General features: G+C 34.9%; 1 protein-coding gene across 1 annotated transcript in view; it reads left to right on the top strand.

Annotated features, from left to right (window-relative positions):
• Positions 1 to 22,357, top strand: part of LOC135135279 (GTP-binding protein REM 1) — a 245,018-nt gene that overhangs the window by 156,288 nt on the left and 66,373 nt on the right. Inside the window, exon 4 of the mRNA XM_064064306.1 lies at positions 16,419 to 16,605. Coding sequence (XP_063920376.1) covers positions 16,419 to 16,605 — 187 coding nt within the window. The remainder of the gene's footprint in view (positions 1 to 16,418; positions 16,606 to 22,357) is intronic.

Genomic DNA, 22,357 nt, shown 5'->3' with positions numbered 1-22,357 from the left:
TTGTTTTATGATTTTGATTTTTTTTTCCAAAAATCTGGACGTTTTGGGTAAAAACTGAATTCGGAGTCGTAAACTACATGTGTAGGACTATGTTATTTTATACAATTTAAGACCCATTTACTATGTACAATTTTGAAGTGACGTCATCGCATTAGTGGTGGGGATGATTAGACAAATTTTGGTTAGCGTTTTACCATCTACATGATATTCCTAATATAAGTACAAAATTTCACAACAATCGGTCGAGTACTTTCGGAGATTATCTGTCTAATAAAAATCCGGGACGGCAGACGGACAGACGGACAGACGGACAGACAGACGGACAGACAGACGGAAATGGGAGACCTATTTCTTCGTATTCTAGGAGTCATGAAAGATCGAGAAAACGTAAAAGTAGAGAGTCGGCCGACGGACTCGATTACAATACTTCCTTTGCTTACGCTCGGGAAGTAAAAATAAAAAAACAATAGATTCTAAAGAATTAAAAAATGGGCGGATTTTCAGCTTCTCACCAACTGTAACGTTAATAGTGCAGTTTTCTAAGTGTTCAAATTTGATTTCTGAAGTCATAGAACTAACTGCAACATTCGTTGAAACAAGCTGTGTTTCTCAAGGAAATTTCGGCAGTGTTTGTCCCTTGGCTCATCTGTGCAATTTTATTTTTGTATTCAAAGAATCCTCGATATACTCTCAGCTGCACTAGTGCTCTTCCTGTCCTGATAAGTAAGGATAGATCAGCGCTAGAATCAGCTAGAAGGATGGCCGAAGATCGACGGAAGGGTTTGGTAGTTTCAAAAAGTTGCAGCTTTTTTCCCCATGTCTCCAAATTTGTTTGCAGCATCTTTTCTGCAACTAACAAAGAAGTGTTCGTGAGAGATGTTTTTTGGTCTTCTGTCCCTGTATTTCGAATTGTTCCCAAATAGTCCATTCCACCTTCATCATCAACAATACTAAACATTCGTCTTCGACCGGTTTTAGTTTTTGGAATTGAAACAATCATTGATGATCCGTAGTCACCAACGTCACCAACACTAACGTTGTAAATCTCCTCTCACCTGCAGCCTCCAAAAATTCCAAAAATTATAGCTACTTTTACAGCCAAATAGTCTTCAAAAATGTATTGATCCCTTCTCGTGTGAATATACACGGTGTATCAGAAATGGCGCACTAACGGGGCACCATGCAGTGGCGCCGACTACAGTGAATGAGGGAAAATTATGTAAAAAATTCTAATTGACTTCATTCCAGGTTTATCAAGCTTCCATCACAACTTTCAATAAATGTCAAAATGACAATACAATCAAACAAATAATAGGAACATAAATGGTGGAAGTGGAGTAACTAATACGAGCCCTAACAACTAAATATTGGGACGACAAAAAATTTTTATAAAAAAATCACCAAACTTTTTAACAAAAATGTAATTTATTTTGGATAATTAAAATTTTAAAATTAATTCGTTTTGCAAAACTGTTAATGTTTACAGCACAACAAAAACTGATTTCTAACTCAAACAGTGACATAAAACTCTAAAACAACGCAACATTTTGTGACACATAAATATTGGGACACAGCAAATTCAGTAATTGGTCATATCTCCTTTTGCCTTAATAATTGCAGGAATTCTTGCAATCATACTTTCAACTAATTTTCTGCAATACACAGGAGTTGTTACCGTATCCTACAGTCGCTAAATTTCCTGTTGAAGATTGACAATCGCTTGTCATGGATGATTTCCTAAATATTTTTTTTATTTCACGCCATACCGTCTCTACTAGATTAGGAACATTTATATTATTATTCTTTGTAATAAGTGTTGTAGGTGTGTAACTTGAAGCATCATCCTGTTGAAAAATATAAATATCAACAGGATAGACTGCTTCAGTAGTTGTTAATATTTTTTTACAAAGTCTCTTGATATTTGTTTGAATTTGTAATTTTCCTTCCATGAACGTTGTTAACTGGTCTTTAAATTCCGTTAATATACATGCACCCCCAAACCATTTTTCCGCTTGCAAACTTGACTGTTTGTTTGAGATAATCCATATTAAAATTCCTTTTTAATTTCAATAACTCTTTTTCGACTATTATCTCAGCCAGACATCAAATTTGGACTCAGCGTTATATATTACTTTTCTCCAATTTTTATTTTGGTCATATTAACCGATTTTTCTTGTGGGCAGTTTTTAATTGTGGTTTTACTTTAGCCTAAAATAATATAAATAAATAATAAAGTCCATCAAAGATAGCTTTATTTAAGATTTACAATGTAAAAACTAAGGCCTGATTTGTGTATCCATTCGCGACAATATTGTCTTGAAAAATTTAGTTGGTTATCGCTACTCCAGCAAGGAGTAATTTCTCTTGAAGTACTCCGTCGTCCACTTTTATAAATTTTCATCAGTTGTCGTTGATCACGCGGCTTCACAAGTGGTGGCCTACCGGGAATTTTACCTTTTATTCCTATGGTACCTCTGTCTGCGTAATATTTTACGATGTTTACCATCGACGACTAAGCTATTTGGAACAAATCTTCACTTTTTCTTATCGATTTTACCTTGCAGTACTGCGAAATTATTATTTTCAGAACTTTTACTAAAAGTAGCCCATCGCTAACTATTTTCGTCTAAATAAAACCAACACTAGCATGAAATGCTACGATCCCTATAATAATGGCAGCATTTACCAGCTACTACGTTTGTATTTCGATGATATACTTAGCAAATTTTCTCGGGTGTCCCAATATTTAAATGTCAACAAAAATGGCACATTTTTTATTTAGGTGAAAATTTTTGCGCTCTAAGAAAATTTATTAATTTGCAAAATACCTCACTCTCTTTTAAAATAGATGCCCATGCAAGATTTACATTTAGTCTAAACCATTGATCTAATAAAGGAGTGGATAGAGCCTTGTATACGTTTCCACACGCGAGCAAGTGTAATCAACATAAGAAAGAAATAGCTATAGCGGTTATGCATCAGTGGGGAAAGGACGGCTGACCACGTATCACGTGCTGGGTGGCAAGAAACGCTTCATTTGAACGGGAATTAATACGTTTTCTTACGAATTTGTTCAAACAATCAATTATAATAACCGTCTGTTAATAAAAACTATATTTTTACAGTTTACATTAAATTATGTGTAATGTGAAACAACAAAAATCATGTTAGTTAAGTGGTGGAGATGGTCTTTTAATAAAATGAAATGTATAGAGTCTACAATAAATTACGAATTCAGTTAGTACAATAATCTTCTACAAGTTAACTAATCTTGTAGTGTATGTTCATTGGTAATTCTGAAATTTTTAGGATAAAAGTAATTAAACTTTCGATAAAAGTGACAGCGTGCCTAATTAAATTAAACATATTATATGGTGTGGAATTTTCTACTAAAATCTATTTCCTAAATCTACGTACAAATATCTTAAACAGTAATCAATAGATATAAAATTCCCTCTTTTTGTAGCAATAATCTGTTTTTTTCGTAACTCGGAATGTTTAGGGAATCTAACAAATTTTTTAAATTATTTACGAAATCCTTCGTCTGTGTATGTGATTATTACCTATGAAATGAAACAGGATTGCTTTCTTTGCACGTTCTATTCAATTATACGCACAACACGATTTCACGATGTTTAACAAATACTCCAATAAAATACAACTTAAGAATACTGTAGACAATTAAATAAGGTAACTTGAGCCTAAAAAACGTAAATTTGCAAAAATACACCTTCAAACACCACGCGACAGCACGAAAGGAACCTCCAGAAACACAGTGCTCTGCAGTTTCGCGTCAATGTTTTGCCACCCAGACAGCCCTATCTCTGTCCCACTATGTTGAGAACGCGCGTCTCTCTCTAAGTTACTTCCATATATTATTTCTATGGTCCAAACGAATTGAATGATATCAAAAATATGTACCGGATTTTTTTGAAAAATTGTCTGTGTCCCAATATTTAGTTGTTAGGGCTCGTAGAAAACCATTATGATTAAATACGTACATTAATAATTACAACAATTGTTCAAATGACAAAATTGCATCCGGGGTTGAAAATCTCTTGGTGTTAAAGCTTGGAATTTTGTAAAAATTTTAACACTGACGTAAAGTGAATTCCAACATCTTGTGCAACTGCTCTTGTACTTCGTCGGGGTTGATTTTCAAAAATGTCTATGACTTGTTCTTCTACTCTTGATGTTTTTGTTGTTCGGGGACGGCTTTTGTCGTGCTTACCAATCACTTGTGCAATGTTCCCAGTTTCTCTCAAACGTTGATTAAGCCTCTCGGTGCCGTCTGAAAGGGTAACGCAAAGCGTATTGTCTTGCCGCAGCAGTAAAAGTTCCGTTGCAAGCTCCCAGAATAGAAAACATATCACAGTAGGTAATCATTGATGGAATACAGTTTTGAAATCTAACGACAGAATTGTCGCAATTACTGACATTTCGTTATTTTCTTTCCATTGTTGTATAATATCATTACCATGGTAAGACACCCCGACAAAGGAAAGTAAATCATTACGTTCCAATGTTGCCACTGTTAGTTACAGCTAATTTCAAGGATTTTAAGGACCCTGTAGATTCTTTATTTTTAAAGATCAGATATTCTCAGTGAGTAATCTTGTTTTTTGTGATAGTATGTATGGTTTAAGGTAATTTTAAAGAATATCAAATGAATAGATTTTTAATTAATTAAATGCCGTCTTTAAAGACCAGTAGATCAAAAAATAAATGCTTTAGAATTTTTTAAATATTTTTCTGGTGATGACTGCAGTCCGTTCTAGTGCGTGGTGCTCCGTTATTGTGCCATTTTTGATACACCGTGTATAGGATGGTTTTGGTGAGTATCCCAAACCATTCGTTTTCATAAACGATTTCACTATTTCAAAGGAAGAAATGTCCACATTTTCATGGGTGAGCAACATTTTTTTCAACATGGAAATTTTTGTCCACACAGAAGACGGTTCGATCTTCCCTGACTAAAAAAACCTTCAATTAATCCTCATCTGAATAATTAGCATAGAAAAACTTACCAGTTCCGAAATATAGGCCAACATTACAACTTCGGTGATTCCTGTTGCTCCGTTGCTGCCACTGTTTAAATATATCCAGTTCTTTTTTATATCTGTCTGCAGACTTGTTGGATATTAATTGTAACCCAGCTGCATCAGTTTTTTCCTTAATGCTCAATTTACTACTGTTACTTACTGACACTCATTTTGAGTTTTTTTTTCGAATACACAAACAATGAGGGTTATGGATACTAAATTTAGACAAGGCCGACTGTAGTATGTATAATTTTTACTATAATGTTTTGCCTTTTTTTGGAGTTTTTAGGATAAAATAAAATATGTTACTAGACACGTAACGTTATCAGGTTTTACATTACTCGGAAACTTTAAAAAACTCGTGCTATCGCACTTGTTTTTCAAACATATTTCCTCGTAATGTAAAAACCCTAATAACGTTATTTGTTTCGTAAATATCTATTAAATGATTCAATTAGCGTGTTTGCGCGAAACATTTTCTTATAATTTTTTTCTTATGGTTACACTTACCCTTATAACTTAGGTATGTCTTATAATTATAACACTCATAATCGTTATATCCACGGCTGTAGAATAGATAGGTTGAGTATCTTTCATTCATTCACGTTCCGGTAGGTGGAATAATTTCTTTCCGTACCAGTTGGCCATGACGCGCGTTATCGAATGGGTCCCTCTTACGGTATTTAGAGGCATTAACTTTTGCCACATCAAAAGGACACGATTATACCGACATAAATGACAACTTTGACATTTAATCAAAGCATTTAATAATAATTTTTATGTTAAACGTTCAATCTTTTGGAAGCGTCTTTGACCATTGTTTACACTAGCTACTATGCGACTTCTCTGAAACCGTTTTTGCAGAACCCTCATACAACGCCCCTGCCCTGATCGCGTTCCTACTCTTCAAATGTTATGAGAAATGTTTGTACTCCCTGGTTTGTACAACATTTGAAGGTTAGGTAGGAACGTGATCAGGGGTGTTGTATGAGGTTTTTGTGGGGGCGTATTCGGCAAAATCGCGGTGGCTAATGTAATCAATTACCGAAAAGTTCTTAACCAGTACATTGTCAATTTGTTTTTCGAAGGAATCTGTGTTTATCTGGTCATCGCACATGCTTGTTTAATGATTGTTTACATGAAACAATAGTGCTAGAAATATCGAACAAACCTGCGGTTGCCGAGGTTTGTTATGTATAAAATGTACGTTCCTCTTTGAGTTGGCGATCTCGTTAAACCAATTTAAACAGTAATTTCTATCATAATACATCAACTAGAAGTAGAATGACAGTTTTGGCAGCCTGTCAGTTGTCAATTTGCCATTGCAGTAGTGGAAAATTTCATTCATAAAGATGTTAGTGTGTAATCGTAATTCACAGATGGCGAAACGATCTAAAGCGCGCCAAAGCCGCCTAGGACACCCACATTTTATTCCACCAAATTTCCCTTAGTGTACCAACCTTATATTCTACAGCCGTGGTTACATCTTATATTGACAACAATAGAATTTTTTTACAATGTCAATCAGTGTCATTTAGAACTCTAATTATGTTGCAACTGAAAAAGAAACTCTTTTTGTATTAACTGATACACTGAGTAGTTCTGAACATCTTCTATATTGCCACAAGTCGCCAAAATTTCTAAATAATTCATGTGCAAAATTAATTAATTTACGTGTCAGAAAGTCAGTTCTGCTTGCCAATGTAATAATATTAATATTAATAACATTAATAATAATAATAATAATAATAACACCAAGTACCACATATAACCCAGAATAAGGAAATAATCGAAGCCCAAGAACGAAACGATACATACAAATATCTGGGTTTTGTGTCAATCCTCCCACATCAATCATACCAAAACGAAAACACAGTTGAAAGATCAATACCTAGCGAGATTAAAATTAATATTGAAGACACAGTTAAATGGAAAAAATTTAATGAAAGCAGTAAATACATTCTGCGTTCCAGTGCTAACATATTCTTTTGGAGTCATTAAATGGTCCAAAACTGATCTTGAAAATTTAAACATCGCAACAAGGAAAATCTTCACACAGTATAGAAGGCATCATCCAAAATCGTCGATTGAAAGATTCTCATTACCAAGGCAGAATGGAGGAAGGGGTTTCCAGAACCTAGAAAACTTATATCAGAGACAAATCTCAAATTTGAAGAAGTATTTCTTGAAACGAGCGGAAAGAAATGAAATGTTTCGCACCATCACAAGAGCAGATTTGAACCACACACCCTTAAATCTGTCGAACACCGAAGAAATCCACACCCCCCACACAATAGACAAAATAATAAGTGGGCTAAAACAAAAACAACTACATGGAAAATTCTACAAAGACTTAGAAGAAACTCATGTCAATAAGAAAATGTCATTGATTTGGTTAAAAAAATCTAGTTTGTATGCCGAAACAGAAGGATTTGTGTTTGTTATTCAAGATCAAGTAATCAATACCAAGAATTACAGAAAATACATCATCAAAGATCCGAACATAAGAAACGACTGCTGTCGCCTCTGCAAAGCAAAACCTGAAACGATCCAACACATAATCTCTTCCTGCAGCATCCTAGCACAAACTGACTACAAAGCTAGACACGACAACATCGCCAAAGAATTAGCAACACTTATGAACTTAATCGAAGATACGACACCCTATTACACTTACATTCCATCTCCGTTCCTTGAAAATAACAAATACAAATTATACTGGGATCGCACAATACTTACAGACTTAAACATTACAGCTAACAGACCAGACATCATACTTATCAAAAAACACACGAACGAAGCCATTCTCATTGACATTGCTGTTCCTAACACAAAGAACATTATTCAAACATACCACACCAAGATTTCAAAATATCTACAATTATCGATAGAAATGAAATCCATGTTGAATCTTAAAAAAATTTCAATTCTACCCCTAGTTATCTCTAATGTAGGTGTAGTTCCAAATAGCTTAGTTGAGAATTTAAAGTCTTTGCATTTGAATGATTCAATAATTATCAAATTTCAAAAAGCTGTTTTGTTAGGAACATGTCATATTGTTCGTAAGTTTCTTGAACAGTCTGATCATGTCAGTCAGATTAGATTAGCACCAGTAGGTCGGAGTAGTGTAGGTCACTTTTCAAGTGATGCGCGGATAAATGGTCGGTAGTTACGCTAGACTTTTGGGGATGGGGTGAGATTAGAGAATAATAGCAGACTAATTTGTATGCTGTAATTCTAGAATCTCGAAAGTTGTTCTGTTAATCTAATCAATGCATATCATTACTTGGTCTTAGTACCCGTAATGATAGAAGTTTTGCCTGAAGTCCGGTCATTTCCGGGTCAGTGGTGGGTCTTAAAAATATATTTTGCCCAACAGAAAAAATTTTCCAATTATAGGACAATTAATCTTATCCAAAATAAATATTTAAAGGTAAGGTCCTAAGCCGTCAGCATAACTGTTACAATTATGCTTACAACTATAATTATAAATTATAAGTGTAAGCATAAGGTAAACTGCATAAGAAACTGTTTTGCGCAAACATGCTATTAAGTTAACTGTTACTATGGTTAGAATGATTTAGTATGAGTGAGTTGGATTTACAATTGACCCCACCGGACGTTGCAAAACCCGCTGCAGCAGCCACAGAGAGTCTTGGGCCCCCAAAATCGAGAGCAGTCTACGAAGTTGCTTGTAAACAATTTTACTTCGAGTTCTACGTATGTTTCTTTTAAAGTTAGTGATTAACTTCAATGTATTTTGGAATACTTTAGATTATTGTTGCTAATGCAAATATTAGTAAATGTACGTTCAATTTACATTTCAATAAATAATAATAATACAGGGTTAGGCACGAGATAATTACTTCTGAAAATTATTTTTACGCAACCCAAAATACTAATACCCCGTACCACTTGATATTATCTAAATTTAAAATGAAATGCCTAATTCATGATTGCTTTGACTTTGGCAGTGTCACTTTGACGTTAATTAATTTTAAAAATTTTTTTTCATCGTTGACTCGCCTCTAGAGCCCCAATGGATCGACGACATACAGTCAGATCAATCTGGGCTATGCTGAAGCCGTAAATGCTGTTCGCCGCTAATGTGCATGTGTTAATTCGCCATCTCTGCGTCACCTAGAGCCTCTTCGAAGTGCAAATCTGCAACCTCTGGGCTTCTTCGACCATCCATTTACAACAAAGCCGTAGCATCCCCCCAAAATGCCCAACATTTTCAACAGATTAATAGTTAAATTATTTACTTACTTGTTTGAGTTTGTGTTGTAACCTTTGAATAAAATGCCGTAAAAGAAATTTTTAGAAATAATTTTCTCGTGATTAATCGCTTGCAAAAGATCAAGAGGCACAGTGACAAATTTATTAGCGGCTCCGGAGGAGATTTCCGACTGGCTGCGGTACCACCATGGACACTCGCGTAACCTCCTTATCCACAATTGTCAAAATGAGATTGCCAAACTCAAAGCAATCATGGATTAAGCATTTCATTTTAAATTCAGTTAGTATCAAATGGTACATGGTATTCGTATTTTGGGTTGCGTAAGAATAATTTTCAGAAGTAATTCTCTCGTGACTAACCCTGTATATAGATATAATAAATAATGCTCGTGAGTGGCATTAAGGTATTTTAAAGCCGCTGGCCGTGACGGCTGAAATGTCAGACCATGGCCGACTAGTATAAAGATTATGGCCTGTCCAAGAGGTACCATACGTGTTGCCATCTATTAATAATTACACTTAATAATTTAGCAAAATTTTAATTTGATTTGACATTATGAGACTTCAAAACATGTAATGGTCGTTTGTTTCGGTATGAATACCTTTGTGCCTTTAAAAAAGTGTTAATAATTCTTTTGTCGTTTTTGAATTATTAATAGGTGGAAGCACGTATGGTACCCTTGGACAGGCCATAATCTTTATACTAGTCGGCCATGGTCAGACTTTAGACAGGTTGATTGAGTTGATTAATGCCAGGTTTAATGACGTTCGGAGAAAAACAATTTTTTTGTTTTTCAATTCCATAGCAACTTTACCAACATAGTTGACCACCAAAAAAAATATTGAATAAGACTTGCGAAAACCCTTAAAATATCTCGGGTGCTTATGCACAATGAACCCTCGAACCAGTAGCGGCTCGTGGTCTTTTTGTTAGGTGAGGCACCATTTTCGTTTCAAAATCAGCAGGGATTAATTAACATGTTGGCAATTACTTTTGTTAAAAAACAGATTGTTTTTTCGTTTTTATGAAAACAATACAAATAACTCTGAGTCAGTAACATATCTCTATATGGGTACACTTCCCGAATAAAAAACATTTAATTGCTTGACACAAACCAACGAGAAGGTGTAAAGACTACAGAATTTGATTTATTAACATTAAATATTAATTCATATGATCTAGGGCTGATTTAAATATATTAAACAATTAATTAATACATTTCTGCTCAAATCTGGATGAGAGGTTCTAAATCTTTGACATCCAATTGTTCGTCGTAAGAAAACCGTGCTTAAATATTTAAACTTTATAAGAAACTTTGGAGATTATAGATTCTTATGTTGCTATCAGCATTGTAAAACTCACATTTTCATTGTCCTACTGTTTTCAATTTCAAGTTAACTGAAAAGTTTTAATACATAACCTTGGCAATGCACATGCAGTCACTACCTTTCCTCGCGTCTAATTAATGCACAACTAAATGCACACTAAATGCATTCAGCATCCCTGTTCAGCATTGTGCAGTTTCACCGTGAGATTAAAAAATTCGATCTGATTGGCTTAAGGACGGTAGGCGTTGGTGCCTCCGCTGGCGCTTTGATAAAGCACTGATGACTATTGTCTTTCTCAAAAACATATTAGCACCACTGACTAATCATACTGAAGATATCCGTCTATCTGAGGCATGCCTCCGTCTGAAGCTGGCCTACACAGCGATGATCAGCGCTTATTCCTGTCGAAAGCGCGTACTTCAAAATATGTTACCAAGACGCGTTTTAATAAATCACAGTGTTCCATAAAAGTTATTTGCTATATCTGTAAAATATATTTGAAGTTAACAGATATTAAAACAAAAAGTAATGGTCAATTTTTCCAGGGGAGGCATTGCCTCCCCTGCCTCCCCTGACGAGCCGCCACTGCCTCGAACTTTAAATGAAAGTTTTCGACTAGTATTATTAATATAAAAATAAGTGACTAACGTTCAACGAATTATTTAGTTAAGAAATTGCAGAAGAAGAAGGCAGATAATAATTCATTAAAAGTTTGGGAGTAATTAAAGAAATGTGTATGTTGAATACGTCCTGCTTAAGTTTAGCTAGGGCTGACTTATATGCGTATCCCATGCATGGGTTGTGTCAATATCAAAATATTGACAGTTGCGAAGATGCAAACAGTTTGAACGGCTATATTTCTTCTTATCTTTTTCTGTGGGGTGGTATTTGAGTACGTGAATTCCAGAACATATCGGTTTTTCTTACACTGACTTGTGTCATCATGGTTAAAGGACTTGCATGTGAAACATCTCAGGACGCTAACAGCATCAAACAGTGTGCAACAATTACGGCCGACGAGTAGATGATCCATGTCTAGAAGTTTCTTGTAGGGTAGAGTATCTATAGATTTGAAGGTAGACCAAATTTTTACAACTTCGCAAATCGAATCCTTGCCAAACAAATGCGGGTTTTGAGTTAAGGCATAAGTTGCAATATCGTTTTTGTCCAAACCTTCAGGAATGCCGACAAAGCGCCACCAGACAGAATGAGAACATTTTTTTAATGCTTTATGTATGTATTGGGAAGTTTATTATTGCGATATCAAAATATGTTAGGTTAATTATTATTAATTAATTTTGTTTTCTTTTTTTCAGAGTTTTTTGCTATGAAATTTGTTGTGTGTGGGACGAATTTTTTGGTTTAATAATAACACTGCATTCGAAAGCATTTTTTTACTTATGGGCATAACTAGGCTTTTCGCTATTAGAATTCAGAGTTGTATTAATAGAGCGTTGCAGAGACTCTAAGTGTTTTCGAATAAGATTGAGTTCATGCAACAAAATAGAATATATTTCAAAAAAGGATTTTCCGCATTTAAAGGAGATGCCTCGGATGGAGACAACGGAGTAGTGTTAAAAAGCTCTTATGATTCTGACATAATAATGTTCTACTCGTGAGACATCGTAACTTTTCATACCTACATGTTTTGCGATTCATACGGTTTTGAAGATAAAACCTAGCTTTGTCAACATCATCTAAGCGTTGTACGCACTCCTAGAATGCGATTATAACACGAAATTTTTTCGAAAAGAAAAGACCTTTCAAGTTAGAATTATTGAAGGGGATCAAGAAGAATTCGAATACATTTTCAACCCGAGAAAAGTTTGTTTGTCGATTGGCACACTTAGATGACGTTGACAAAACCATGTTTTATCTGCTTTCAAAAATGTATGAGTCACAAAACTTGCGTGAAAAGTTCAACAAAAAAAGCGATGATGGCTCAGATTTACCACATGCACGAATAAACTTACGTCAGTATCTATTTCGATCTTACTGCATTGCTAACTATTAATCGACGGTACTGCTAGATGTAGCTAAATATTATCTCCTTTGCCGGTATTGAGTTTTATTACTTTACAGAGATTGAAAGAGATGAAGGAATAGGTCCTGAGAAGGTCAAAGAAGATAACAATTCTGAAGATGACAACAATAATAGTAGAGGCACAACGAGGAATAAACTGCAAAATGTTCAGGTGGCATCATTAAATCGCCAACAATCAATCACATCTTCATTGAAAACTTTAAAATGTCACACAATTAAAACAGGAAGTACCACTTCGTATTGTGATAAAACTTGTCTGCCATTGTTCATTACGTGATTTTTCACAATTTTTACCTTCAGAGTACCTACAAAATGTAATTTTTTAATTAATTACGGTGTTCATTGGTTTCGACAAATTTAACTTCAATTTTTGGATTTCATTATTTGAAAAATTATTGTTTCTTTGCAAAAAAGATCAGATGATTTATTCTGTTCAACTATAATCGACTTTCCAAGGTGTAATTTATGACAAAGCCGTTAAACGCTTTTCTGATTATTTACAATTTTTGAAGGTCAAATGTATTGCAGTAGCGTTCACAGATGCTAGATAACACTGCAACCCTTAATGCTCTTGGGCATTTTCATGTCTATTTAAAATGAAATTAAACCTCAAACCTGGTATTTATTTTTTGACACATTTGACAGATTTGTTTTTATGTCCGTGACATTTCAAGAGTTCAAATCACCTTGGTGATTAGCGGCACACGCAAAATTTCAGTTGTTTTTCATAGGTAAGTCGACTACAGTTTTTATGATGATCCTGTATAAAATACTATTAAAATTGGAAAATTTTTATTTCACTCACTGGCGTTAATCCATTGAATGCATGTGACGTACTGTTGACCTGCGATGGTTAACTCAGTCTGCCAGTAGTTAAACTACCGAATATTAATGTGTTAAATTATTTATACGTTTCAAATGAGATAAGAAATAACATTTAAAAAAATGGGCCGTGATAACATGACGTTACTTAAGTATCTGTAGCCAAAAGAAAAGTTTACAAACTAACGAATCGTCCAAGCGCAATAAGGGCATATTTAAGTTAATTTTGCTAACTGAACAATAAGACTAGTTTTATTAAATATTTTTGGGATTTCTCTGTACTAGCGACCTCTCACGCCAGCCCGACAGTCGTTTTTGTCAAAAGATGTTTGAAACGGGGGAATACGCTCAGATGTTTCCTTCATAAGATCACGTGCTTTCGAATGTTGCTAGCTGTCCCTCAGGATCGAAAAAATTCAGAGGAAAATGGTAAACTTTATTTTATTTAAATTGAACATTGACAAAAACAAGTATATGTATTGAGCGAAACTACACGTAATTGGCTTTCAGTCACTTGAAACTCGTCAATGCCAAGCTATAACTTTTGGTTACAAAGTTTTACACAGTAAAATCGGATACCCCAAAACTCTTAATATGTTTACCCAAAGAGTTCCTTCCTACAATACCCGAATATATGAAATTCTAGGCATTGGTTTTCATCGTATTCTCTGTGCACCTGTAATTCGCTATAATTATGCCCACGGTGCTCGGTGTAACACTATTTCAAATGATTTAGACCTGTTTCACTGTAGTTATAAAATCCGTAAATCCAGTATTATTATTATTATTAATTTTTTTTTTCTTGTATGTTTAGGACTCACCTTGGAATGACCGACATTCAGACAAGACTTATATCATTACGGGTACTAACACCAAATAATGATATGCATTAATTAGATTTAATAAAAAACTTTGAGATCCTAGAATTAGGTGCAGCATACAAATTCGTCTGCCATTATTTTCTAATCTCATCCCATCCCCATGAGCCTAGCGTAACTAACAATCATTTACCCTCGCATCACTTGAAAAGTGAGCTACACTAGTCCATTGATTAAATACATATGTATTTAATCAATGACTAGTCTAACCGGCTGGTGCTGACTGCCATGATCAGATTGTTCGAGAAACTTACATACAATGTGACATGTAAAAAAAAAAGGTAAAGTACGGCAAATGATAAATGCAAATGACTCCAATTATTATGAGTATTGCCGCTGTAAAATCTCCAGTCGCTTTCAAAGCTATACCCTGTGTAAAGCTGTTAATCAAAATTAATGCACCTTTCCAGGACCGTATTTTTTCTCTAGTAAATGCATTCCTAATGCCTAATGGTTTTATTGTAGGTTGCGTTCTAAAGTAGGTACTAAATATATAAAGTATATATAAAATAATTGACGGCGTTTGCATTTATCTTTGGTCGTACAACAGTATTGAAATTTTCTGAACATTTATCATTGCCTTCATTTCTATTGATAATTGTAGATATATATTTTGAAATTTTAGAGTGGTATATGTTTGTATTGACCCTTATCCTGTAAGCAAAGTGAGTAGACATTATATAAATTCCAATGATACAGAGTGTGACAACATCGCGCAGGCGAAGTCAGATTTCTGCAGCGCCAAGTTAAAATTAACCAATTAGCGACACATTACGCATGTGTTTCCGGCTGCATTCTGTCAAAGCGGTTTGTTGTCACAGGCCTTTGCTCTGCTGCCGGAGTGCCGGATACAATTTTCAGCGTGGTTTTGAAGATGCGTGCGCACGGAAAGTCACTATGGAAGTTTTACGATATTACAGGAAAAGGATCAATTATGTTAAGAGTGTTAGGGACAGCAATATCAATGAGAATGGCGTCGTTGGTGTACTTCTTTATAAGAAAAAAATTTGACCTGTTGGGTGTAAAGTTTCGGTCTGTAGATATTGTGCGATCCCAATATACTTTGTATTCGGTATTTTCAAGGAATGAAAATGGAGTATAAGTGTAATAGTGTGCCACATCTTGGATTAAGTTTAGTTTGTTGATAAGTCTTTGTGAATGATATTGGTCAGTTTGTACCAAGATGCTACAAGATGACGTTTGTGCCGAATCGTTTCGGGTTTTTCTTTACAAAGTCGACAACAATCATTTCTTATATTTGGTTTTTTGATTACATATTTTCTGTAATTTTTGGTATTAATTACTTGGCCTTGAATATCAAAGAAAAACTCTTGTGCTGCGGCATATAAACTTGAATTTTTTTAAGCCAAATCAATGACATTTTCTTTTCTTATGTGAGTTTCGTCTGGCTCTTTGAAAAATTTTCATTGCAGTTATTTTTATTTCAGCCCACTTATTATGTTGTCTAAAAAAGTTTGTGGGGTGTGGACGTGTTCGGTACTGTGTAGATTTAAGGATGTGTGGTTTTAGTCTGCTCTTGCTATGACGCCAACTAGATCGTTTCTTTCTGCGCGTCTAAGGAAATGTTCCTTCAATTCTGCAACTTGCTTCTTCTACAAATTTTTCCCGTTCTTCCTCGGTAGTAAAAATCTCTCAACTGATGATTTCGGACAACGCCTTCTACATTGTGTGAATATTTTTCTTGTGAAATGTTTAAATTTTTGAGTATGTACTAATAGTAACTATTTACTATTAGTATTTAATTATTCCAAAGGAATATGTTAGCAGTGGAACACGGAGTCTATTAACTGCTTTCACTAAATTCATTTTGTTTAACTGTGTCTTGGTGGATTTTAATCTTACCTCTGGTAAGCTGAGCTTCGTTTTAGTTTTGGTATGATCAATATGAGGGGACTGATGGAAGCCCAGCTATATGTATATTTATATATTTTTATTATTAATATTATTATGTTTAAAATTTGTCAGATGTCATTAGAAGGAAAAACGCGTTCTACCTCATTCTTCGATTCCAAGTAGTAGTTAAAATTTTATTTTTTGTTTCAGGAAATCGACAAATTACAGCCCCCCGATGCATTTGTTATTCTTTATTCTGTCGTTGACAAAGCCAGTTTTTTAAAAGTGGAGAATGAATTAACAAGGCTTCAAGACGATGACCTCTTAAGGTCCCGGCCTGCTATCATCGTCGCTAACAAAATTGATCTTGCAAGAAGTAGAGCTGTCTCTGCTCAGGGTAAGAATTTATTTTATTTTGTTAGTTATATTATTAAATAAAACAAAATACTTTTCCACAAATAGAGGTGTCCTAGATAAAACTCTACGGCCTTATATCATAATAACTGATAGATTCATTAAAATTCTATAGACGCCATTGTTTTTAACTTGAAGGGGAAGACTAATTGACTACACTCCAAACGTGACATATTCAAGGTTAGCAGCACTAAGCGCGTGGTTCGCGATTTTTCGTTAATTACCAGTGATGGGATCCGCCGTACATAAATTAGTCAGCAATATTGAGCGTTTACATGCAAAATAATTCTTTCTTTTAGGTGTCAAAAAGTATTTATATATAGAAAAGGACCATTTTAAATCGCAGTTGGTTACCGGGACATAATTAAAATATGGCGTCAAGGTACCTACCGTATTTAGTGTTGTTACTAGAGATCATTCTTTCACAAAATTCGTATACTATCCTCAAAGATATTTGGCGTTTATGACTTCACACCAATTTGACTCCCATTATAATTCAATAGGCCGTCACAACCGGATGTCTTAAACCCGCTCACCGATACCTACCTGAAAAGACCTTTTCGACGTGCCAGGGACGGTCGAGACGCGAAGGACCGGACTCAGAGTAATTTTGTTTGTTAAAATTTTCAAATTTCAAAATTTCCTTACGGAACATGATTTATACTTTGAAGAAAATTACACAAAGACACAATTATTAGAAGTGTTACACACTCGAAAATTTGAGAAACAATATAAAATAGATGCTATGGCGCGAGATCGTGGATTTAGGGTGATTAGTAGACAGCGGATTTCTGTCGGGCTACGTCACGATTATAGGTGGGGACGCGCTGGATCGCCGGGACTCAGTAGCGGGTGATAGATAATCACTGAATTTGAATATCACTTATTCCATAAGTACAATTAACGATTTATTAATCAAACGGCTAAGTAAATGAGAACTGGAATTAACAGCAGAGTGCAACGAAGCAGCGGTATTCTAATCTCAAATAAACGAAGTGCAGCCCGTAACTGCAATGAATTCCCATCCCATACGAGCCGTACCGAGTTTGGCCTTTTCTAGCCCGACCGAAATCCGCTCTCTACATCACACTTCCGCCGTACCATTGTATATTTAACCCCATCGAACTAATCTGGTCGCAAATGAAAAATAATATAAGAAGGAATAATACGGCACCAAAATTTAGTAGTGCAACAATTGACATAATTAGGGAAGAAGCTTCCAAAATAACTGCCGAAATGTGGGCCAATTGTGTACGACATTCCACAAAAGAAGAAGACCAGTACAGGGCACGGTTGATAACACCGTTAATTATTAATTTAGAAGAGTCGAGTGATGATGACAGTGACTATTTCGATCAATAAATAAGCAGTAGTAGTTAATAAGTAAATAGTTGTGCTGTAATAAAAAATGATTGAGTACAAAGTTACTTTGTTTTTACTTAAAATAAAAAACTCGAAAGGCGCAGTTGTCGGTAAATGCAAAACTCAGTCCTGCCCTGTGCTTTTACCAGAAAAGGTCTTTTCAGGTAGGTATCGGTGAGCGGGTTTAAGACATCCGGTTGTGACGGCCTATTGAATTTTAATGGGAGTCAAATTGGTGTGAAGTCATAAACGCCAAATATCTTTGAGGATAGTATACAAAACGTTTAATTCAGCGTTTCTACTCAAAACAGAGCCGACCTTGGTTGCTACCCTGTCTGTAAAGATTATCGAGATGTGAGGATTAAGGAATTCTCAAAAATTAGTGATCTGACATGTAAAGTACAAAATCTGCCTTTGTTGCTAAACAAATTTCAAATTTCCCTGGCATATTTTGTAATCGATTAACCGTAATTTTTATTTTTCCTTAAGCTTCGTATAACTTAAGGATTTCACTTTCTAGTAAACAATTATATTTCATAAATGTTCACAATTTGTATGGATAAAATTTAAATCATTTTATATGTCAGGTCTTACAACAATTTGCTTACACTCTGTACTGTTGGGATCATCATCATTTAATAAAAATACAAAGTGTTTTAAATTGTTAAAATATTTCAAATAAAAGTCACACTTTTAGCCATGTGCCTAGTCGTATTATCACGAAAAGAGGTAGGTATTCCGGAAAAAGTTTGTATATACCGGGTGTTTCACGTAAGACTTCCAGTACTTATATCTCATCTATTTTTCGGCCGTTTGTTTTCAAATTTTATATTTACGTCGTGAACACCGTACAACATAGCAGAGATAGTTGGAATTCTACAAAGCACAAAATACTTATGTAATCACCACTAAAATGATTCAAGACATCAATGCTACACTCATAGCAACTGTGGCTAAATAAGCATCGAGCTTACTTTTTCAACCAAAACAAAAATTATTTTATTTAGTGATGTCCTTATGCTGCAGGATTCATGATAAAGGTTGGTAAACAGTCACAGGACTTCTACCTTAATGTGTTTCATGTCACATGTGTTGCACATGCACTGCATGGTATTAGACAATTAGCGAAATTCTGTTCAACGTTCACAATCGCCAATAGGGACACTGCATTTTCTGTTTACATAGATTTAACAGTTTTTTTTACGTTTTGCGTGCTGTAGGTACGTTCTACGGAACGTGGTTGCGCTAATTGTCTATTGCTGAATTTGCTCGAGACTATTTTATAGACGTCAACGACCTGATTTCTGTTAAAACAAATGTCGAAAAGCTGCTTTACCAGTTTCCCTATACCGGGTGTTTCTCTAAGACTTTCAATGCTTATATCTCATTTATTTTTTGTCACATTTTCCCATTTGTCATAAAATTTGAGTGAATCGTACCCTTGACAGTAGTGGGAAAACTCGTATGTGACTTTTTGCACTCTGTGTACTCGTGGCGTATGTGAGTTTTGCCACATGAGACAAAACTCCTTGCTAAATCAGTGAGTTTTCACGGTCGGAAAACGGAATGTTATTTTTATGTTTATGTATTTTAAAACAGTTAATATTTTGTGCAAGGTAACTTTTGAAATAAATATTTGGAATTTTTCATCACTTACTCAAATTTTTATGTATCTGCAACTTAATTTTGCTCTGTAATTGGATAATGTTTTCTGTTTAGCAATAAATTTATTTATCATTATTTTGCAAAGAAAACATTCAAAAATCATCCTTTGCAGAATCTGAAAAACTAGAACAGAGTAATTTTTTGTTTACCTATCTGTTAGATGTTTTTACAAGTCGAAAAATGTTTCTTGTCCAAATAATGGATATATTTTTGTTTTTGGTGCTAGTTCTGCTGGATTAGGAGGGCTGAACAAAATCAGCACACACTTAGCCTCCTATTAGTTTTTACGTATTGTTTTAGTGTTTTATTCTGAACCATGGACGATCTAGTTATGTTAGACATTCTTCAAGAAATGGAAGGCGGAGGTGATGCAGTGAATCGGAAAGTTTTCCAGTCCTTTTCTGGACCAGACGTACTATTTAGTATGGTTGCACTCTCAAATCACAACCATTGGCGTTCATTTTTGGAAAATTCATACGAAAATTTTCTTGAAATAGCTTTGGATTCGCACGCATAAATTCAGTTAAAATTAATTGAATTAAATTATTTGAATGAAAGCACTAACCGCAGTTTTTCGATGAATTGACGGTTTAGAGTGATAGTGATTAACATTTATTGCGCTTTTGCCACATCGTTTCGATGAGAAAAAACATCAATGAGTTTTGGCATCTCACTAAATTTAATTTTGCGAATTTTATTTTTTATGATAATCCAACGCACAAATTTTTAACCATTGTTATGACGTTATAGTTTCAAATTCGGCCAATGGGAGTCATTAAAAAAATTTTCAGCGACAAAACATGGTCGTGTCAAGAAACATTTTTCAGCAAAAAAAATTATGACAAATTACTTTGTAAACTCTTCAAATGAATTTAATTGATCAAGTACATAATTATTGCATTTTATTAACTCAAATATCAGTAGAATAATAATTATTAAAGGTACAATTTATTGTTATAAATAATTTCGCATCGATTTTCCTTTTTCTTGAAATTTTTGCTGTTTTCAGACTCTACGGTTTCACCGTCTTTTCTCATGTTGCCTATGATTTTGTTATGATGAGAACTATCCAGCTGTAGGTATGGCCGAATGGATCCTGCCGACGCGTGTCCTACGATTTTTATTGGCCGTACCAGCTTTTGCAAGCTGACTTACAGCAGTTGGTCGTGCAGAGTGATTAGTACTGATTAGTAGATGGTGGATTTCTATCGGGCTATGTCACGATTATAGGTGGGAACGCGTGAATCGCCGGGAATCAGTAGCGGATGATAATCAGTGAATTTAATCGTCACTTATTCCGTAAATACAATTAACCAAAACTTAATTAGTAAAATGGTTAAATAATTAACAGCAGAGTGCAGCGAAACAGTAAACGAAGTGCAGCCCGTAACTACACTGAATTCCCATCCCGCACGAGCCGTACCTCAGCTCGACGGATATCCGCTGTCTTAGTAATTTTTTCCTGCCTTCTCGGCACTGGTGTTCATCCATTTACTGGTTTCGGTCAGACCAAATGGTGAATTTTTAAACCAATAAGACGAGTTCTTCCGAGATGGATTTTCTGTTAAAAACAAATATTTATTTTAATATTAGTTCTTTTTTATAACATCTTCTCCAAAAGTCTAAAAGCGATGATTATAAGAAAATAAAATACGTACATATTCTGTTGTACTTATACCTAACAGGACACAAGTCTGTGCTTTCTTTATTTGGTACTTACCATTTGCTTTTGCCTTAGACTTGGACGACCTTGCTTGGTTTTGGAAAAAATAGGGTTATATTTGCATCATCTTGTTACGTTCCTAAGATTATCCACTTCAAGCTTAAAATATTGGGTAAGACACTGCACACTAGAGAGCGGATTTTATGAAATTTGCGACTCTGTATCAAAAGAGCGCCGAGTCAAAATAGCGTTCGACAAAACAGCGCAATACGAAAGAGCGCCTGTACAAATGAGCGCGGCAACAACAGCGCAGTCATTTTAAACAGAGTATAAAAACATTCTCAATTAATATATTTCTAATACTGCTAATATAATTACAAAAATAAATTTTAAGCAACAAACTTTAAATAATAATCTATAACTGTGGAAACTGTAGCGATTATTATTTGTGGAACGACGTGCACTTTTAACAACGATTTATTGATATTATGTACATGTCATTATGTATACTTGATTATGAAAATATGTATGTATTTTTGCGACGCGTGCCCGTTGACGGGTTGTTGGTGACTCTCGTCCGCCACCCATTCGTCCAGGAGGGCGGTGATGAATGAATTTGGGGGTGGTACCGAACACCCGACGAGAGCCGAGTGGCCGAGAACTCCGGGTGGTACCACACAATAACTCTGCTAAAAGTGTATTTTTCCGTTTTCAGTCTGTGACGTTATATTATCGTCTTAAGTTTGCCATCGTTTTCCATAGCCGATTTTCTTATTGTATTCTTTACCAATAAGCCTCAGTTTCTACAGGACTGGTTGCGTGATTATGTGGAGTGGTTTCCCTTTTATAAACAGCGCCCGTGATGAGTCCACCTTTACGTCCGCTTTTTGAACATCCCCAAGAAGCTAACTTGGTTTCCATCAACTCGGTATCTGTGGCCATTGTGGAAAAGAATGTTGCAATTTTTTTGTGACTTTTAGAAGTCTCTTTTTGGTGACAGTCTGACAGCTATGTAATAATGCTAAATCAGTGTAGTTATCTAAAA

The sequence above is a fragment of the Zophobas morio genome, unplaced genomic scaffold, assembly GCF_036711695.1.
Source record: "Zophobas morio isolate AGI-343-1 ecotype UQ-CSIRO unplaced genomic scaffold, CSIRO_AGI_Zmor_V1 ptg000024l, whole genome shotgun sequence".
Taxonomy (NCBI): Eukaryota; Metazoa; Arthropoda; class Insecta; order Coleoptera; family Tenebrionidae; genus Zophobas; species Zophobas morio.
This window is presented reverse-complemented; position numbering and strand designations above follow the sequence as displayed.